Raw genomic sequence first — 17228 nt, 5'->3', positions numbered from 1 at the left:
ATAATTTGCAATCTTAATAGACGTGCTGGGCTAGAAAGGCAAATATTCTTAAAAGAATTCTATATACACAAAAGTTACAATGTGAAAGGATTATTCCTTACAAATCAAAAAATATCACTATTATTTTTGCCAAATAAAATTATGGGTGCAATCCTTTAGCAAAGACATATATTCTACGTATTATTTGTGAAATTAGGGCTACTTCTTTCAAATGTAAACTTTTTGGACTGGTGTGTTATTATATGCATCTTAGTTTTATTTTCAATTAAAGTAGCGGTATAAACAAGAGATTTGAGTTTGGATAATCAATTCCAAAAGCAAGTATTTTCTGATAGCTAACAGTTCCAAAGCTCCCTTTATAACTCTTTTACTTTAATCCAATAACCTCTATAGTTTGCTATACTTCCCTCACCCAATTAAAAAACAAATCTTCCTTTTGCAAAAGCAAATCTTTTCTTGTGTATGTGAGCAAGATTGGCCCTGAGCTGACATCTGTGCCAATCTTCCTCTATTTCATGTGGGATGCCAGCACAGCATGGCTTGACGAGTGGTGCAAGGTCCACGCCCAAGATCCAAACCTGCAGACCCTGGGCCACCAAAGCCGAGCATGTAAACTTAACCACTATGCCACTAGGCCAGCCCTCAAATCTTTTTTATTCAGAGAATAAAATGAGAATATGATTTTGATCTTTCTTCATTGCATCTGAATAGCATAGATCTTCCTCTATGTTTGTCTATGTAATCTACATTAGAGTTAAGTAGTGGACAAGGAAAACATCAAAACATGATGGGTAGAAAGAATACTACACAGAGAACATGAGTTTGAGTCCCAATTCTGTCATCCATAGACGTAGGACCTTGGGCAAGTTACCTCACTTCTCTGAGCCCTAGTTTTCTGATCAGCAGAGGGCTTGTAACAAAGAATGTTAAAGCCTGAGCTAGTTCATGGATCATAAGACTTAATATTGTCACAATATCAATACTCTACAAATTATTCCATGCAATCCCTATCAAAATCTCAGGAAGCATTTTTTGTTGCAGAAACTAACAAGCACATCCAAAATCATATGGATATGCAAGGAATCCAGAAGAGCCAAAACAATCTTGAAAAATAAAGTTAGAGGACTCATGTTTCCTGATTTCAAAACTTACTACAAGCTACAGTAATCAAGACAGTGTGGTACTGGCGTAAGGATAGACATGTAGATCAGTGGAACTGAACTGAGAGTTAAAAATAAACCCATCCATTTATGGTCAATTAATTTCTGAGAACGGTGCCAAGACAATTCAGTGAAGGAAAGAACAGTCCTTAACAAATGGTCCTTGGCCAAGTGGATCTCCACAAGCAAAAGAATAAAGTTGGACCCCCTTTCCTCACGTCATACACAAAAATTAACTCAAAATGGATCATAGAACTAAACAGTAAGAGGTAAAACTATAAAACTTTTAGAAGAAACACAGGAGTAAATCTTCATGACCAATGATTTCTTTTGTTTTGTTTTTGCTGAGGAAGATTTGCCCTGAGCTAACATCCGTTGCCAATACTCTTTTTTTTTTGGCTTGAGGAAGATTAGCCTTGACCTAACATCTGTACCAATCCTCCTCTATCTTTTTTGTACTAGGACGCCTCCACAGTGTGGTTGGTGAGTGGAGTAGGTCCATGCCTGGGATCCAAACCCGTGAACCTGGGCTGTTGAAGTGGAGTGTGCAGAACCCTAACCACTCAGACACAAGGCCAGGCCCTTCATGACCAATACTTTCTTAGATAATAGACCCAAAAGCACAAGCAATAAAAGAGAAAATAGATAAACTTGGCTGTATCAAAATTTACTTTTTGTTGTACTTCAAAGTTTACCACTAAGAAAATGAAAACACAACCCACAGAATGGAAGAAAATATTTGTAAGTCATATATATGATAAAGGACTTGTATCCAGACTTTGTACAAAAAACTTTTACAATTCAATAAGAAAAAGACTAATAACCCAATTAAAAAAATGGGCAAAGGATCTAAATAGACATTTCTCAAGAAGATATACAAATGGACAACAAGCACATGAAAAGATACTCAACATCACTAGCCACAGGAAAATACACAAATCAAAACCACAATGAAATACCATTTCACGTCCCCTGGGATGACTAGAATCAAAAAGACAATAACAAGTATTGATAAGAGTATGGAGAAACTGAAACCCTCATGCACTGCTGGTGGAAATGTAAAATGATACAGCCACTTTGGAAAACAGTCTGGTGGTTTTTCAAAAGGGGAGACATAGTTACCAGATTTTCTACATTTCTACTCCTAGGTATGTATCCAAGAGATATGAAAACATGGGTCCACACAAAAGCACACAAATATTCACAGTAGCATTATTCATAAGAACCAAAAAGTGCAAAAACCCAAATGTCCATCAATTGATGAGTGGATAAATAAAATGTGGTATTATTCATACAATGGAATATTATTTGGCAATAAAAAGAAATGAAGTACTAATATATGCTACAATAGGATGAATTAATTGTATTAATGTTCTGAATAGGCAAATATCTAAGAGACAAAAAGTAGATTAGTGGTTGCCTAGGGTTGGGGGTGGGGAGGGAGGGAGGAGAGGAAAGGAGTGACTGCTAGTGAGTACTGGGTTTCTTTTTGGGAGAATGAAATATTCCAAAATTAGATTATGGTGATGGCTATACTGTAAATATCATAAAAAATTAATTGTATACTTTAAGTGAATTATATGATATATTAACTATATCTCAATAAAAATGTTTATAAAAAAGGTCTGAGCTATGGGTAATTTTTTATGATTGTGAATTATTAAATCAATCATTCATTCATTCAATCCATATGTACTGAATACCTTCTTTAAGGTTTTACGTACCACTTCACCATAGACTTTATATGCATATAATAAATAAATATATGACTATGGCTTTAAAGTGGTAACAAGTGAAATTCTGTCACTGCGTCAGTTTGGTATGAAATTATGATCTATTAGAAATGTACAGATGATGAAATAAACAGTAAACCAAATAAGTGAAATACAGACCTACAGAGAAAATAATCAAGTAAACCTAAGATTGTAATGTAATAAGTTACCCTATCCCATTCTTCAGTCTTTGCCCCATTAATCCAGGTGCACCATCTTATACAAGCCACCCAGAAACCTGAAGGACATTCTGTTTCCTTCTCCTAAGTGCTGCCACCAGTATTTTTTTCAACTACTACAATAACTTGCTTCTCCTTACCTGTACTCACCAGCTTCATAAACTGTAAACTGGACTCTGCTGCATCCCAAATTAAAACCGTTCAAGTGTACTAACATAACTGTAATGGGAATCTCAGAAAGAGAGGAGAAAAAGAGGCAGAAAGAATATGTGAAGAAATAATGGCCAAAAACTTTCTAAATTTGATGAAAAACATTAATCTACACATCCAGGAAGCTCAACAAACTTTAATTAGGAAAAATACAAAGAGATCCACACCTAAACACATCAAAAGCAAACTGTCAAAAGCCAGAGATAAACAGAAAATCTTCAAAGCAGCAAGAGGAAACAACTCATCAGAAACCAGAGGCCAGAAGTCAGTGGGGTGATATATTCAAGGTACTGAAAGAAAAATAGCTGTCAATCAAGGATTCTATATCCAGCAAAATTACCCTTCAAAATGAAGGTGAAATAATGACAGTCCCAGAAAAGTAAAGACTGAAGAAATGTATTGCTAGCAGACTTGCCTTACGAGAAATACAAAAGAAGTTCTTGAGGCTGAATGAACATGGGACCTCAAATCTACATAAAGAAATTAAGAAGAATGATAATTATGTACATAAACATAAAGGCTGGTATAAATATTTTTTTCTCTCAACTGATTTAAAAGGCAATTGCATGAAAAAAATTATAAAACCAATGTTTGGTTCACAATATAAAAAAAGATGTAATATATACGACAATAGTAGCACAAAGGAGGGACGAAAGATAATGAAGCAACTTATTTATTTTACTGGAATTGAATATTAATCTGAAGTAGACTGTTATAAATTAAGATACATATTGTAATCCCCACAGCAACCACTAAGAAAATAACTAAAAAAAAAGTTCAAAAGAAATCCAAAGGAATTAAAATAGTTCACTAAAAAATATCTATTTAACACAAATGAAATGAGGAAAGGAGAAACAGAAGAACAACAAAAGCCACATATAGAAAACAAGTAGTACAATGGCAGGCATAATGCCAACCAGAGCAGTAATTACATTAAATGTGAATACATTAGACATTTCAATCAAAAGGCAGGGATTGTCAGACTAGATTAAAAAAGATCCAACTATATGCTTTCTACAAGGGAAACATTTTAGATTCAAAGACAGGCTGAAAGCCAAAGGATGAAAAAAGATACACCATGCAAACAATATGAGGTCTGGAGTGGCTATGTTAATATCAGGCAAAATAGGGTTTAAGACATTACCACAATAAAAAACAAATTGGGAGGAAATGGAGTTTAAGACAAAAAATTTACAAGAGAAAAAAGTCTCACTTTATAATGACAAGTTAATTCATGAGGAAGACATTACAATTATAAACATATGTACACAACTAACAGAGCCCCAAAATACATGAAATAAAAACTGACAGAACTAAAAGGAGAAATGGACAATTCAACAAAAACAGTTGGAAATTTCAATACTACACTCTCAATAATGAATGGATGGAACAACTAGACCAAAAATCAGCAAATATACAGAAGACTTGAACAGCTCTATCAATCAACTTGACCTAACTGATATTTATATAACATTCCACCCAACAGCAGCAGAATACACATTCTTTACAAGCACACATGAAACATTCTCCAGGACAGACCACATGCTGGGCAAAGGATCAGTAAACTATGCCCCATGGAGCAAATCTCACCTATAGCTGTTTTTGTATGGTTTGTAAACAAAGAATGGTTTCTAAATGGTTGTCAAAACAAAACAGTAAGAATATGCAACAGAGAATGTACGTGACTTACAAAGCATAAAATATTTACTACCTAGCCCTTTAAAGAAAAAGTTTGTGGACCCCTAGGGTAGGTCATAAAACAAAACTCAATAAATGAAAAAGAACTGAAGTCATACAAAACATGTTCTCTGGCAACAAGTGAATTAAATTAGGTATCAACAACAAAAGTAAATTTGGGAATCCACAATATTTGGAAATTAAACAACATGTTTCTAAATAACCCACGGATCAAAATGAAATTACAAGAGAAATTAGAAGATATTTAGAACTGAATGAAATGGAAGCACAATTTATGAAAATCTGTGTGATCAGTTAGAGCAGCGCTTAAATTTATATATACATATGTAAATAATTTATATATTTAAATGTCTATGTTAGAAAAGAAGGAAGACATCAAATCAATAACCTAAGTTTCAATCTTAATTAGAAAAAGAGCAAATTAAACCCAAAGCAATAAGCAGCAAGAAAATAATAAAAATTAAAGTGGAAATCAATGAAGTAGAAAACAGAAAGTTTCATGAAAATACAAGGGATCCTATATAACCAAAACAATTTTGAAAAAGAACATGGTTGAAGGACTTTCACTTTCTGATTTCAAAACTCAATATAAAGGTCAAGGAGCTGCTGCCACTGGAGCCATGATGCCTAAAGAGGGAGAGAGGGAGGCCACAGAGGCTGGTCGAGGCAGTACATGAGCTCCAAGGAAACTGATGCACAGTTCCAGGCTGGAAAGCAGAAGGCCAGGGAAGAGGAGTGAAGAAAGAGGGTGGAAATGGGGCTGCAGGTGACTCCAAAATGCAGAAGGAATCTCTAGCCTCAGAAGAATGTGAGGATCAAGATGACCACCTGCAAAGGTATAGAAGAGCTCATCAACATCGAGAACCCCAAATGGGTGGCAGAGACAATCAGAAAGGTCATACAACTGGATCTAGACAGGCCAAGGAGCTTTGAAGGAAAAAACAAGACGACACTGAGAAGAGAAAGCAAGAACATTTCATGAAAATCCATTTAGCTGGGAAGACAGAGCAGGCCAAGGCTATCTCGTCCGGGTGACAGTCATTCGGAAGTAGCAGCAAGAGGGGCAGGAGGCTGCCAGGAAGAAAAAAGAAGAGAGGAAAGCAAAAGGTGATGCAACTTTGTCAGGAAATCTAATGCAGTTGCTCACCCTGAATAGGTAAGAATGGCCTGCAGGAAGAAATACCAGGCAACTGGGCCCTGCTGCCAGGTCCTCTGCCATGTCTTGCCCACCCTATGCCCTGGCGACACTGCAGCAGCTCCTCACAGCTAGAAGCCTCCCCCTGTGGCCTGGGGCCTCCTCCTCCTCCTCACCTTGACACATAAATCACTGGAGGTAGGGGTGGGGGTGGGGGCGTGGAACTAAGGCAAGGGAACAACTGCTATCTTTGAGACAAAAAGATTCTCACTGCATTTCCTATGTAATCATTTGAATGTTTTTAGGATTCAGAACACATGCTGGGGTGGAGTTGTCTGAGAGGTAGGGTAAGAAGAGTTTCCATTTGTCAGGGAGATTGTACCTTAGGGGGTGGCTGTGCCAGGGTCAGCTGCTGATGAGTTTGTGACAACCATCTCCAGCCTGTGTTGCTTGGATGCTCTCAGAGAGAAGCTGTCCTCTGGGAGCCTGTGCCTCCGGGTCCTTGAGGGTCATGGCTTGTCCTGCACCAATCCCCTCTGACTGAGGCCACCCTTCTCTGACCTTCCCTGCTCCATTCCCACCCACCTGGCCAGGGCCAGTACCCATTTTTAATCCTACTCATCAATCATTTCAGGAAACTTCTGTTTACTCTGCAGCACCCAGGCAAAACATGCTCCACAAATTCAACTTATCTATTTGGCAGATTAAACTTCACATTATCATTTAAAAAAAAAGCAACAACTTAATATAAAGCTGTGGTAAACTAACCAAGACAGTACAGTACTGGCATAAGAATAGACATACAGATCATTAAAGAGTTCAGAAAAAATCTTTATATTTATGGTCAACTGATTTTTCAAAAAAGATATCAAGGCAATTCAATAGGGAAAAGGACAGTCTTTACAAATGGTGCTGGGACAACTGGATAGCCACATGTAAAAAGATGAATTTAGAAACCTACCTCACATCAGACACGAAAATTAACTCAAAATGGATCAGAGACTTCAATGCAAGAGACTGAGGATGGAGACTGACTGCAAATGGACATAAGGGATCTTTTCACAGTGATAGAAATAGTCTAAAACAAGACTGTAGTGATGGTTACAAAGCAACGCAGACGTACTAAAACTCACTGAACTGTACACTTAAAATGGGTAAATTGCATGGTATGGAAATCATACCTCAATAAAGTTGCTTTAATTAAACCTCTACTAAGTGACAAATTCTTAAGCAAACATCTCTTTAAAAAATATTTTTGAAGGGACTGGCCTGGTGGCGTAGTGGTTAAGTTCGTGTGCTCTGCTTCGGCAGTCTAGGGCTTGCAGGTTCAGATCCCAGGCACAGACCTACACTGCTCATCCAGACATGCGTGGTGGTGACCCACATACAAAATAGAGGACAACTGGCACAGATGTTAGCTCAGAGACAATCTTCCTCAGGCAAAAAGAGGAAGATTGGCAGCAGATGTTAGCTTAGGGCCAATCTTCCTCACCAAAATGAAAAAAAATTTTTTTGAAGTACTGATAGATAAGGCACAAGCTTATTGAATATCAGTTTTTCCAAGTCAATCTCTTTTTAAACTGGTTTAGAAAAAAGAACTGTGCTGCAAATATCAATTTAAAATAAAATTTAGTATGAGTGAAAGCTTAAGTAACTTACATACCCTCAGAAGTTTAGGAAAAAACATAGGAAAAAGAATTACAGCTGAGAAAATCTAAAAACTCATGCCACATTCCTATCTGAAATTTTCATATAAATTGAAAAAATACACAAAAAATTTCCATTTAGCCTTAAATAAGCTGTTATAGACACAATATTTTGTTTGCAGCTTAATATAAGGGGTCAAGTCACCACTCAATCTTTAAGCACTTTAACTAAAAGTGTCAGCCTGAAAATGAACTTAAAATGGTGATACCCAATAATTTGTAACATCCTTCAATTCCTTTGTTTCTATGCTAGAAAGATAAGCAATACATTTAAAAAATGAAATCTGCTTAATTATAAATCTACAGTGATATGTGGATTAAAAGCTGAATTTTTCAAAGTTAAATACATCATCTAATAACAAGTGCTCTTCTATTATTTTTTTAAAAACCTCTCCATGTTAACAAGCTCTATTAGAGATAGAAAAATCATACTCTAAAGAAATGAGATGATAGCACAAATGACCTAAACGAAAAAAATTTACAGATAATATTCAAAAAGGCTATATAACATATTCTAATACTATAAGGGACATTTAAACAACAGATATACTTAGCTCTTATACTACTGATAGATTAATAATACTGACATATATTCTAGCCCAAGATCAATTTCTATTGCCAAATGCACCTCTCTTCATAATTCTGGAAGAAACAAATTGTTGTTTCCATTTATAAGGTCACACAACTGGGATGTATTCAAATGCTATATATCTTAAGGTACTGACATCCTCAAATCCTGGAAGATGGTAGCTGATATAAAGAATTGTCTTCCAGTATTTTAGTTTAAAATTAAGTGCTAAGAAAAGAAAATGAGTGGCAATTACACCACAAACACCTATCTATCCTGTGACACAGGCCATTGATGGTAAGTTTTAATTATTACTATATCTGGCTATATGTTAAGTAACCAAAAGGCTATCTCAATATAAAGAACATCCTGGATTGCAAAGGGAGATCCAGAGCCCGCTAAAGAGACTCAAAGTTTAAAAAAATATAGGAGATACTGGAGAAATAGGCAACTAAAATGACAAAAGAGTAGGAAATTCCATACTTTTCTTTTTTTAAAGGACTGGGTATGGAAATCTAAGAGAAATATCTTAATGAGAACAGCTGATAAGGCATTTTTAGTAATTTATAATGCTAAGAAATGTTAATGCTGAAAATAAAGGCTAATACCCAGTTTTCAAATTCAGAAGTCCTTTAGCATGTTTAGCCTTTTCTCTTTAGAGACTTCAGTTTGCCATGAATAAAGGCTACCATTATTGATGACTCTTCACTGAGATTTAAGAAATAAAATTCTTTATCTGCTAATTGGTGCTAAGTATCAAGGACTTTATTGGTTGGAGTAGACAGAAGAAAGTGGTTAAGAGGCTTCACAGAAACAACCCCTGCTGGCACATTACCCACTAGAGAAGACAAAGACTACTTATGTGAACTCTAAGTCTCTAGATTAAAACCACCAAAAAAGTCCCTTCATGTAGCACCAAGTCCAAGCACTGTAAGTAAACAGAAGCTAAACAATTTTCAGCTTGGCTAAAAAGAAGTGTTATCATTTGTATTATGTTTCTATAATTTTATAAGTCACTAAGCTAGTGAAGATGTCAAACAATTTATAACTTTTGATATAAACTAACTTTAGTAATTACTTCATCTCCCAAGTTTCCAAACCATTTAACAGTAGCAAGAAGACAGATGAAAAGGTAATTCAACTCTATAAACATGGAACCCCCTTTTAAAAACAACGTGCTTTCCCTGTAGTTTATTAATCTAAAGGATCAATTCAAAATCTGTTTTGAAGTAACTTTATTTACCCTGGACAAGCAAAACACTACATTATGTGAAAAAGGAGGAAACTAACACATAATCTGCCTACTAGCCCATTTATATTTTTGTTAGTCACACATTCAGTATTTTGGTTTTTTTGGTGTCTTTAAAAAAATTGATACAATTCCAAAACAGCATTTTTTTTAAGAAGTTAACATTTTAGTGTGTGTTAAGTATTGCAGTTTTAAAAACAAAAATGTATTCAAACTCACAGAATTAATAAAATTTAATACCTAATTTGGATGTGAATATCTAGCACAGTATTTTTCATGGAAAACAAAAAGGTGACTTTCAGTTTAATCAGCAACTTTATGAGTAACAAATCTGCAACAGTGTTTCTTCGGGGAAAGAAGATAATGACAACATAAATGTTCCTTGGGTCACTTTGTTCTCCGGTGGTTCACATGTTTATATACTATCCTCTGTAACTCCATCTAATGACGACTTCGTTTAAATAGAGTAGAGTCTCTTTCCTTCTCCTAAGCATCCTAGTCATAATACTACTTTTATGGCTAATTCATACTCAAAGATGTTTCCAAAACAAACAGGCCTACGTTTCACATTATAAAATACTGTTGTGAAGGTGTGCATTTTAGGAATATAAATCACACACCTTAAGAAACGTGTATTCTACTCAGGAACTACTTACCTTGGTTTTTTTCCTCAGCAATGTTTAGTATATTCTGCCTCTATATGAAAATTAGAGCATGGCCTCTGACTAATGCAAGTGTTTGCAAATAAACTGAACAAATAAGTGATACCATACTTGCAATGTATTTATGCCTGACCAAGACTTCCCAATGTATATTTAGTTCATTATCTTCAATTTGTTCAATGAATAAGTACTTCATACTTAGAGATGCAATCCATTCCACAAAGACTTATGATTCAAAATGTAACCTTACACCATCTTTAGACAGTTCCAGAAAGACCCCAGGAGAATGCTGCTGTTTAAAATTGAATAGTTATTTCTGACAAAAACAAAATCTATCAGTAAAGAAGAAATTTTTTAGAAAGGCTCTTTCAGTAACAAATCAAATTTTACATACCTGTAATATCAAGAACAGAGGGAGATGCAATGTAGTATCTATGAACTGTTTCAAGAAGTTGGGCACCATGGCCTTGACCTTGAAATGGAGTCAATATCAGCATCTGACTACAGTAAAGAAATTATTTTAAAATTAAAATAACACATGACCAGTTTAAAAATTGCAAATCACTATAGGATTATGAACACTTTAAAGTCCATGTGTTTTTTTTTTAATCAACCTTCAAGAAATTCAAAAATTATCAAGATACTCAAAATTGGTTTAATCTTCCATACTGTTTCAAAGGGAACAATGAAATAAATCAGTATATAGCCAATGAATAATGGTGATTTTTTTAAACAAATCAACACTATTATAACAAGTATTGGAAACTTCAGCAGTTCCTTCTTCTGAAATAAAAGACAAGGCACGTGTTATACTGCCAATTACCTTACACGTGGCCGGGTTTTGTCTGGGTACACATAGTAATTATAGACTGTCATGTAGCCTACGGTCGCAAAGAGCGTAGCTCCATCCTTATTATACTTCTCAAATCTGCAGATAAAACAGAAAGCCAAGCAGGTCAATTACAGTCGCGCTCCCATGCAGTGTCCATTTTCTTTTCCATTCTCTGACTGAATTTTCAGTGTCAGCAAGCTACTCTGTGAGGGCCCAATGGGTACACCTGCTATGTTCTGAATGTACAATTCACTTAATTGGTGTGCAGCAACTTGGATAAATCAGACCTCTTTACATCACTTCAGTGCACTTGCCTATTATAAAGATGAATAGGTGGCAAGTAAAAGAAAACACAGGCAAAGCTCATTTTACTGTTTAAGCCTACATTCAGGGCCCTAACGGACAACAGCGTTTAATTCAGCTCTATTCTCAAGGTCTCCCAAAGCATAATGAGGGAAAACTCAAGCCTCATAAACAATAGTTTTTCTTTCCTGGGAAAAATATCATTATACTGTCCCAATAATTGGGCCGCCACAATTAAAATGCTGGCTTTGTGGAGGTAATAAGGTCTACTGTTGCTTTAGAACTGTACTTACACTAGAAAGTAGTGCCATCTTTCATCATCCACGTCAATAAAGCTAGCAGTTTCAATAAACCACATCAAAAAGGTCTGAAGCCTTTCATGATATTCTCGAAAGCCTCTACATGTCATGTCAGCCTAGGGAAAAAGCCAGGAAAAGTCAGGTGAAACTCATCACAGAGGTAAGTGAAAGTCTGCAGAACACAAAACTACCCTGTGGGAAAACGTTTAGAAGGCTCAAATTAAGATCTGTATACAGACACACATACAAAATAGATCTTTGTTCTAAATGCTGATAAAAATTTGTTTCCTAAAGTTAGAATAAATGCCTGAAAATAACAGAACAAAATAGCATACAGGTTTGGGCAAATGAGTACTTTTACCCAAGACATATTTAGATTTATCTTTACCTTGTATATCTGAAAAGTAAAGTTTTCTCCTCCTGTTGGACTGAGAACAGAGTATGTATGGAGTAAGGTTCCAAATGGCTTGAAATCAACTTCTTTTTCCAGTAAAGAAAGAAAATCATTTGTGTTTGTGCAAAATCCAGGTGGAATAATTTGTCTAATTTTGCCTTCGACATCATCTGCCTAAGGAATGGAGATGAAAGGACATAAGAAAAAATTAACGTATTTGACATTTAGTCGAATATGCTTAATTTCTTTGAAATGGACAAAACCCACAAAAATCACAAAACTTCAGTTAACGGTTAAACTATAGAAGGAAACATGCAGGGGCCAGTCCCATGGCCCAATGGTTGAGTTCGTGTGCTCTGCTTCAGTGGCCCAGGGTTTCGCCAGTTCAGATCCTGGGCGTGGACATGGGACCACTCATCAAGCCATGCTGAGGCAGCATCCCACACAGCACAACCAGAGGGACCTACAGCTGGAATATGCAACTGTGTACTGGGGGGCTTTGGGCACAAGAAGAAAAAGAAGATCGGCAAGAGATGTTAGTTCAGGTGCCAATCTTTAAAAAAAAAAAAAAGAAAGAAAGAAAGAAGTAAACATGCAGTGAACTGGGAAAGGATGAATTTCATGTACATAAGATACTGCCACACAAATCTGAGATGAGCTTAAGTACAACATAGAAATAAAAAAGAGGAGGCAGGTGTAGCCTGAAATCAAGTGCAAGAATAAGGGCAACGCTATTGAAATTTCTAACATCATGTAGAAAATGCTGACTATATCCCTTCAGGACAATTTGAATTGGCTAAAACAAAAGGCTGCTTATTATTTTATGTGTCAAAGAGACCATATTATCCAAGACATGAAAAGATCACCAGCAGTGGTGAGGTGAGGCTAGAGTCTGACCAAACGAATAGCAACTTCACAATGAACAAGTAGACAGGTCATAACTCCTTCATACACCAAACTGAAAATTAAGATAATAATTTTTAAAATATACCCACTTAGGAAATACATAAATTGTATGAATGGGTATATTATCCACTTATCCCTATAATGTGACACAATTTTTATAGACTTGGATTTGTGACAGTAAAAAGAGACAAGCCTGGGCAACAAAATTAAACCCAGAGATTAAAATTACCCCTGTTAAACAACCTCGATGAATGTTAAAACTATCAGCTGAGCAGACTTCATAATCCTTTTCAAAACCCCAAAAGACCACTTGATTGAATACATTTACTACTTCTCTTTAACCATGAATATTTGATGAAGTCTTACAATAAAGTATTACTGCTTCTCACCAGGCAATAAAACTTAATGAATTGGTCTCAACTTAACAAAACCTTATCCCTCAATACAGTCCCTAAAAGCCTGACATTACATTCAACAAAATGAGCTTGCAGTCTATTCAAACTTTTTTCTGAACAATGAGGCCAGGTTTTTACTTAATGGAGTTTGCCGTGAGTTCAGCTGTAATGTTTGTATTGTATCTATTTCCACAAGGACTGACACAAGAACACTTTGTGTTAACTTACTAAGCAGCTCTTTCATACCGTTTACATGCATGATGGGTATTAGTTCTAAACCAAGACCCTTGCTACTTAGCATTCAAAACAGGGAAATTAAGATGCTTAGGACAAAATACACTACAAAAGGCTAATACAACATGCTACTAATTCCTGTCCTTTCAACCATCTTTTAACTAAGTAGAAGCAATGCACCTGCAGATGAATAGCACTTTATTATTATTCAGTTACATTTTAGGAAAGAGAACCAAGAATGGAGTTTATCACAAACAAGTTTTATTTTCAAGGCTGTGGTACCACCAACATTTATATATAACTTGTTTATAGCTCTAAAAAAAGAGCTATTATTTAAAATATAGCTCTTCAACATTTTGCCCAACAGCTTATTTCTAATATGTACACCAGTCCTTGCAATCCATTCACCCTCAAAATCAAATAAACTGCATTCGACAGGACTATTTTTGCTTATTTTTAAAGTACCAATTGGTAAATATTTCTCCTTGAAACTGCTATATAATGTGAAGAGACCATCTTAAGCATATTTTATATAGAATCTGTACAATTTCAGTAATTACAAGAGGAAATTGTAATAATAAGGGATAGTTTTAATAGGTCTGTTGTGTGTCAATTAAAATCCAAACTAATGGGTAAAGTAGTATAATTTTTGTCCAAGTTTAAAAAAAGTCTAGAAACGCTACTTTTAAATAAACAGGTTTATAATCTATCAATTTAAAAGAAAACACTTCAAGGAATTTATAGTGTATATAATTTTAACTTTTAAAAACTTTCCCCATGTCCTGTCTTCTCAACAAGGCATCGCAAAACATGATGAAATAACTTCACAAATCTTGCATCAAATGTACTTCAAAGATTTCTTAGAAATTCTAAGAAATCTTGCAGCAGTTCTGGTGGAAGACAGAGCAACCCAAAGGTTTGAGCTCAACAAAGTTGAAAGAGAGTTAATGTTTAACTTTCAGCCTTCAAAAGATACCTATTTAGTGTAATAAATATCATCAAATAAATATTTTGCTCTGGGCAAGTTTACACATTACTTTAGAACTTTTACATGGGAATAAAAGGCTAAGTTTAAAAACAAGGAATCTGTTATATAATTTAGGTTACAGAAAATGTATATCTGATATATTACATAAAACACATAGCATACAACCAAATAGCTCCTCAAACCTAGAATTCACAACTTTGCTTCACTGAAGGAAAAATGTCTGCATTTCTCTACTGAATGGATTCTGCTTTAAGAAAAAAAGTCCTATTACCACTATCTCTTAGAAATCTGTATTTTTCATATTGTATTACTGGCAAGATAATAAAATCATCACCCATCTAATCATTTTTAATTAAATACAGAATTACAGATTAACTGAAACCTTTTAGTTCTAATGCTTGTGGCTAAACGTTTAGATTCTATTCCTGAAGATCACTGAGTAATTCCTTATCTTTAAGAATATTATTTTAAACTTCAATTACGATTATATAAAAATATAGTTATAGAAAGGCTAAGAAATTAAGCTGAATAGGTAAAGAATCCAGAACACAACATGACATATTTAATTAATAAAGACATTCCTTACAAGCATTTTCTGAACATTTGGCAATATCTTTTTTAAAAGGAAAGCATAAAAGTATTCTATTTGGGTCTTATGTTAGGTGAGTCATGATGAAATGTTTTAGACTGTACACCCTCTCACCGTGGTCATTTCAACTTTCAATGTTCTATACTGTGTTACACATAGGATGTTCCCATGAAACAATTTTTGCTTTTCCTCATCACTGTATAAAGCAATGTGTCTGAGAATAACTGGTAGTCTGCTATAATATAAATATCTTTACACTTGTATTTCTATTTATACACATTTGAAAACCAAATTACCTCTTTAATATCTTATCCTAAACAAGCACCATTTGTCTAAATTTGTCTATGGTAAGTTATTTTTTTAAACCAACTTTAAAGGCATGTTAAGTAGGTATGCTGTCCCTTACTTGGCTAAAGTGGCAGAGACTTAACATTAACTATAATTCTAAATATACCTAAGATATGCTCCAAAAGCAAGCAAAAAAATTTTTCATTTCTACTTAACTTGCTTGATCTTACACTCTCTGATAATATTTAAGGTGTAGAAATTTTAGTACTGTTAAAGAAATTAACAGCATGAACTCTTTCAGTAATGGAAAAACAAAGGCCAAACTATGTTTATTTATACTCCATTAGTGTTTTATTACTTGAACTCACAAAATTCCAAGATAAAAATCTCAATATATAATTTTAAAGCTTTTTACTATATTTCATAAAAACCATTACTCATTAAGAATACTGTCACAATTACCAAAAAAAGAGTATAGTAAAATATTATTAGTCTACCAAAGATTCTTGTTTTCATTTCCTCAAGATTAAATTTTATAAATGTACAGGACTTTTCTATGAGGCAAAGGAATCCCAAAAAAATTTTTAAATCTGCTCTTATCTATTCTCAAATTCAATGGGAGACAAGAATAAAAGAGATGACGGAATTCAGATAATATAAACCTTATCCATGTATTTCAACTTCCTCTACCCAAACTCTTCCCAGAAATGCTAGCAATTAGCAAAACTGAACAATCTTAGTTACACTCTCTCTCACTAAAAGGCAATGAAATTACCTCAAGAGAGGGCAGGAAGTATTGATAAAAACAAAGGTCAAGGACAACCATAAGATGAATAAACCATCAGTGTCTGAATAAGCAAGTTTATTGTATTGTAAAATTCAGAATAATTATGTTGCCTTTAAAGATGATGGTTACTGGAGATGTTTTACAGGCATCTTAGTTGTGACTAAAAAATTTTAGGTGCAATTGGAGAACTCAGCTTGGAAAAGAAAAAGAATGAATGATGAAAGATTAATATAACGGCAAAATTCTAACAAGCAAATTAACTTCTAAGCAGATTTCTTGTGGTTTCTGACCATCTGAAAGGGTTTATTTTTCACATGCAAAAATAATGCTACATAGTTTAGTCTGCAAAGACTCAAATATGATAAATTATATAATAGTCTCAAACTTAATGCACCTAAAACAAAAATCGATTTTTTTTCCCCACTTAAATCTAATTCTCCAGTCTTCCCTATCTCAGTTAACAGCACCACGATTGCCTAAGCAATGGGATCCTCCTTGATCATCTTCCCCTCATTCATCATATTCAATTCAACAGTAAGTCCTACTGGCTGTACCTCCAAAATAGATCATCAGACAACCAAATGTACTGTTGTCTGTCACACTGCAATGGTCTCGTCTCCCTTCCTTCACTCCTACCCCCTACAGTGTGTTCTCTGCATAGCAGCCAGAAGCATCTTTTAAAAATATAAACCATATCATTATATCATTAAAACCTCTAAAGGTTATCAATTATTCTTACTCTACATGATCTAGTTTTGCCAACCCCTTCAACCATCTCCTACCCTTCTCCTCTCTATCACCACAATGATTTAATGACAGTGATTTTTCTGGACTACAAAAATACCAAGAATGTTCTCATTTCAGGGCCTTTATA

At 34.8% G+C, this 17228-nt stretch overlaps 2 protein-coding genes and 1 pseudogene across 14 annotated transcripts in view; 2 read left to right on the top strand and 1 right to left on the bottom strand.

Annotated features, from left to right (window-relative positions):
- Positions 1–17228, top strand: part of SLC25A12 (solute carrier family 25 member 12) — a 191082-nt gene that overhangs the window by 22830 nt on the left and 151024 nt on the right. The gene's annotated exons all lie outside the window — the stretch shown is intronic.
- HAT1 (histone acetyltransferase 1) overlaps positions 1–17228 on the bottom strand; it is a 57762-nt gene that overhangs the window by 9384 nt on the left and 31150 nt on the right. For all 4 annotated transcript variants that reach the window (XM_008523562.2, XM_008523565.2, XM_008523564.2 and 1 more), the window contains exons 5-8: positions 12162–12341; positions 11768–11889; positions 11163–11267; positions 10734–10840 (exon numbers count right to left, since the gene is read on the bottom strand). In XM_008523562.2, coding sequence (XP_008521784.1) covers positions 10734–10840; positions 11163–11267; positions 11768–11889; positions 12162–12341 — 514 coding nt within the window. The remainder of the gene's footprint in view (positions 1–10733; positions 10841–11162; positions 11268–11767; positions 11890–12161; positions 12342–17228) is intronic.
- Positions 1317–6297, top strand: LOC139076725 (28 kDa heat- and acid-stable phosphoprotein-like; annotated as a pseudogene).

This window comes from Equus przewalskii, chromosome 17 (genome assembly GCF_037783145.1).
Source record: "Equus przewalskii isolate Varuska chromosome 17, EquPr2, whole genome shotgun sequence".
Classification (NCBI taxonomy): Eukaryota; Metazoa; Chordata; class Mammalia; order Perissodactyla; family Equidae; genus Equus; species Equus przewalskii.
This window is presented reverse-complemented; position numbering and strand designations above follow the sequence as displayed.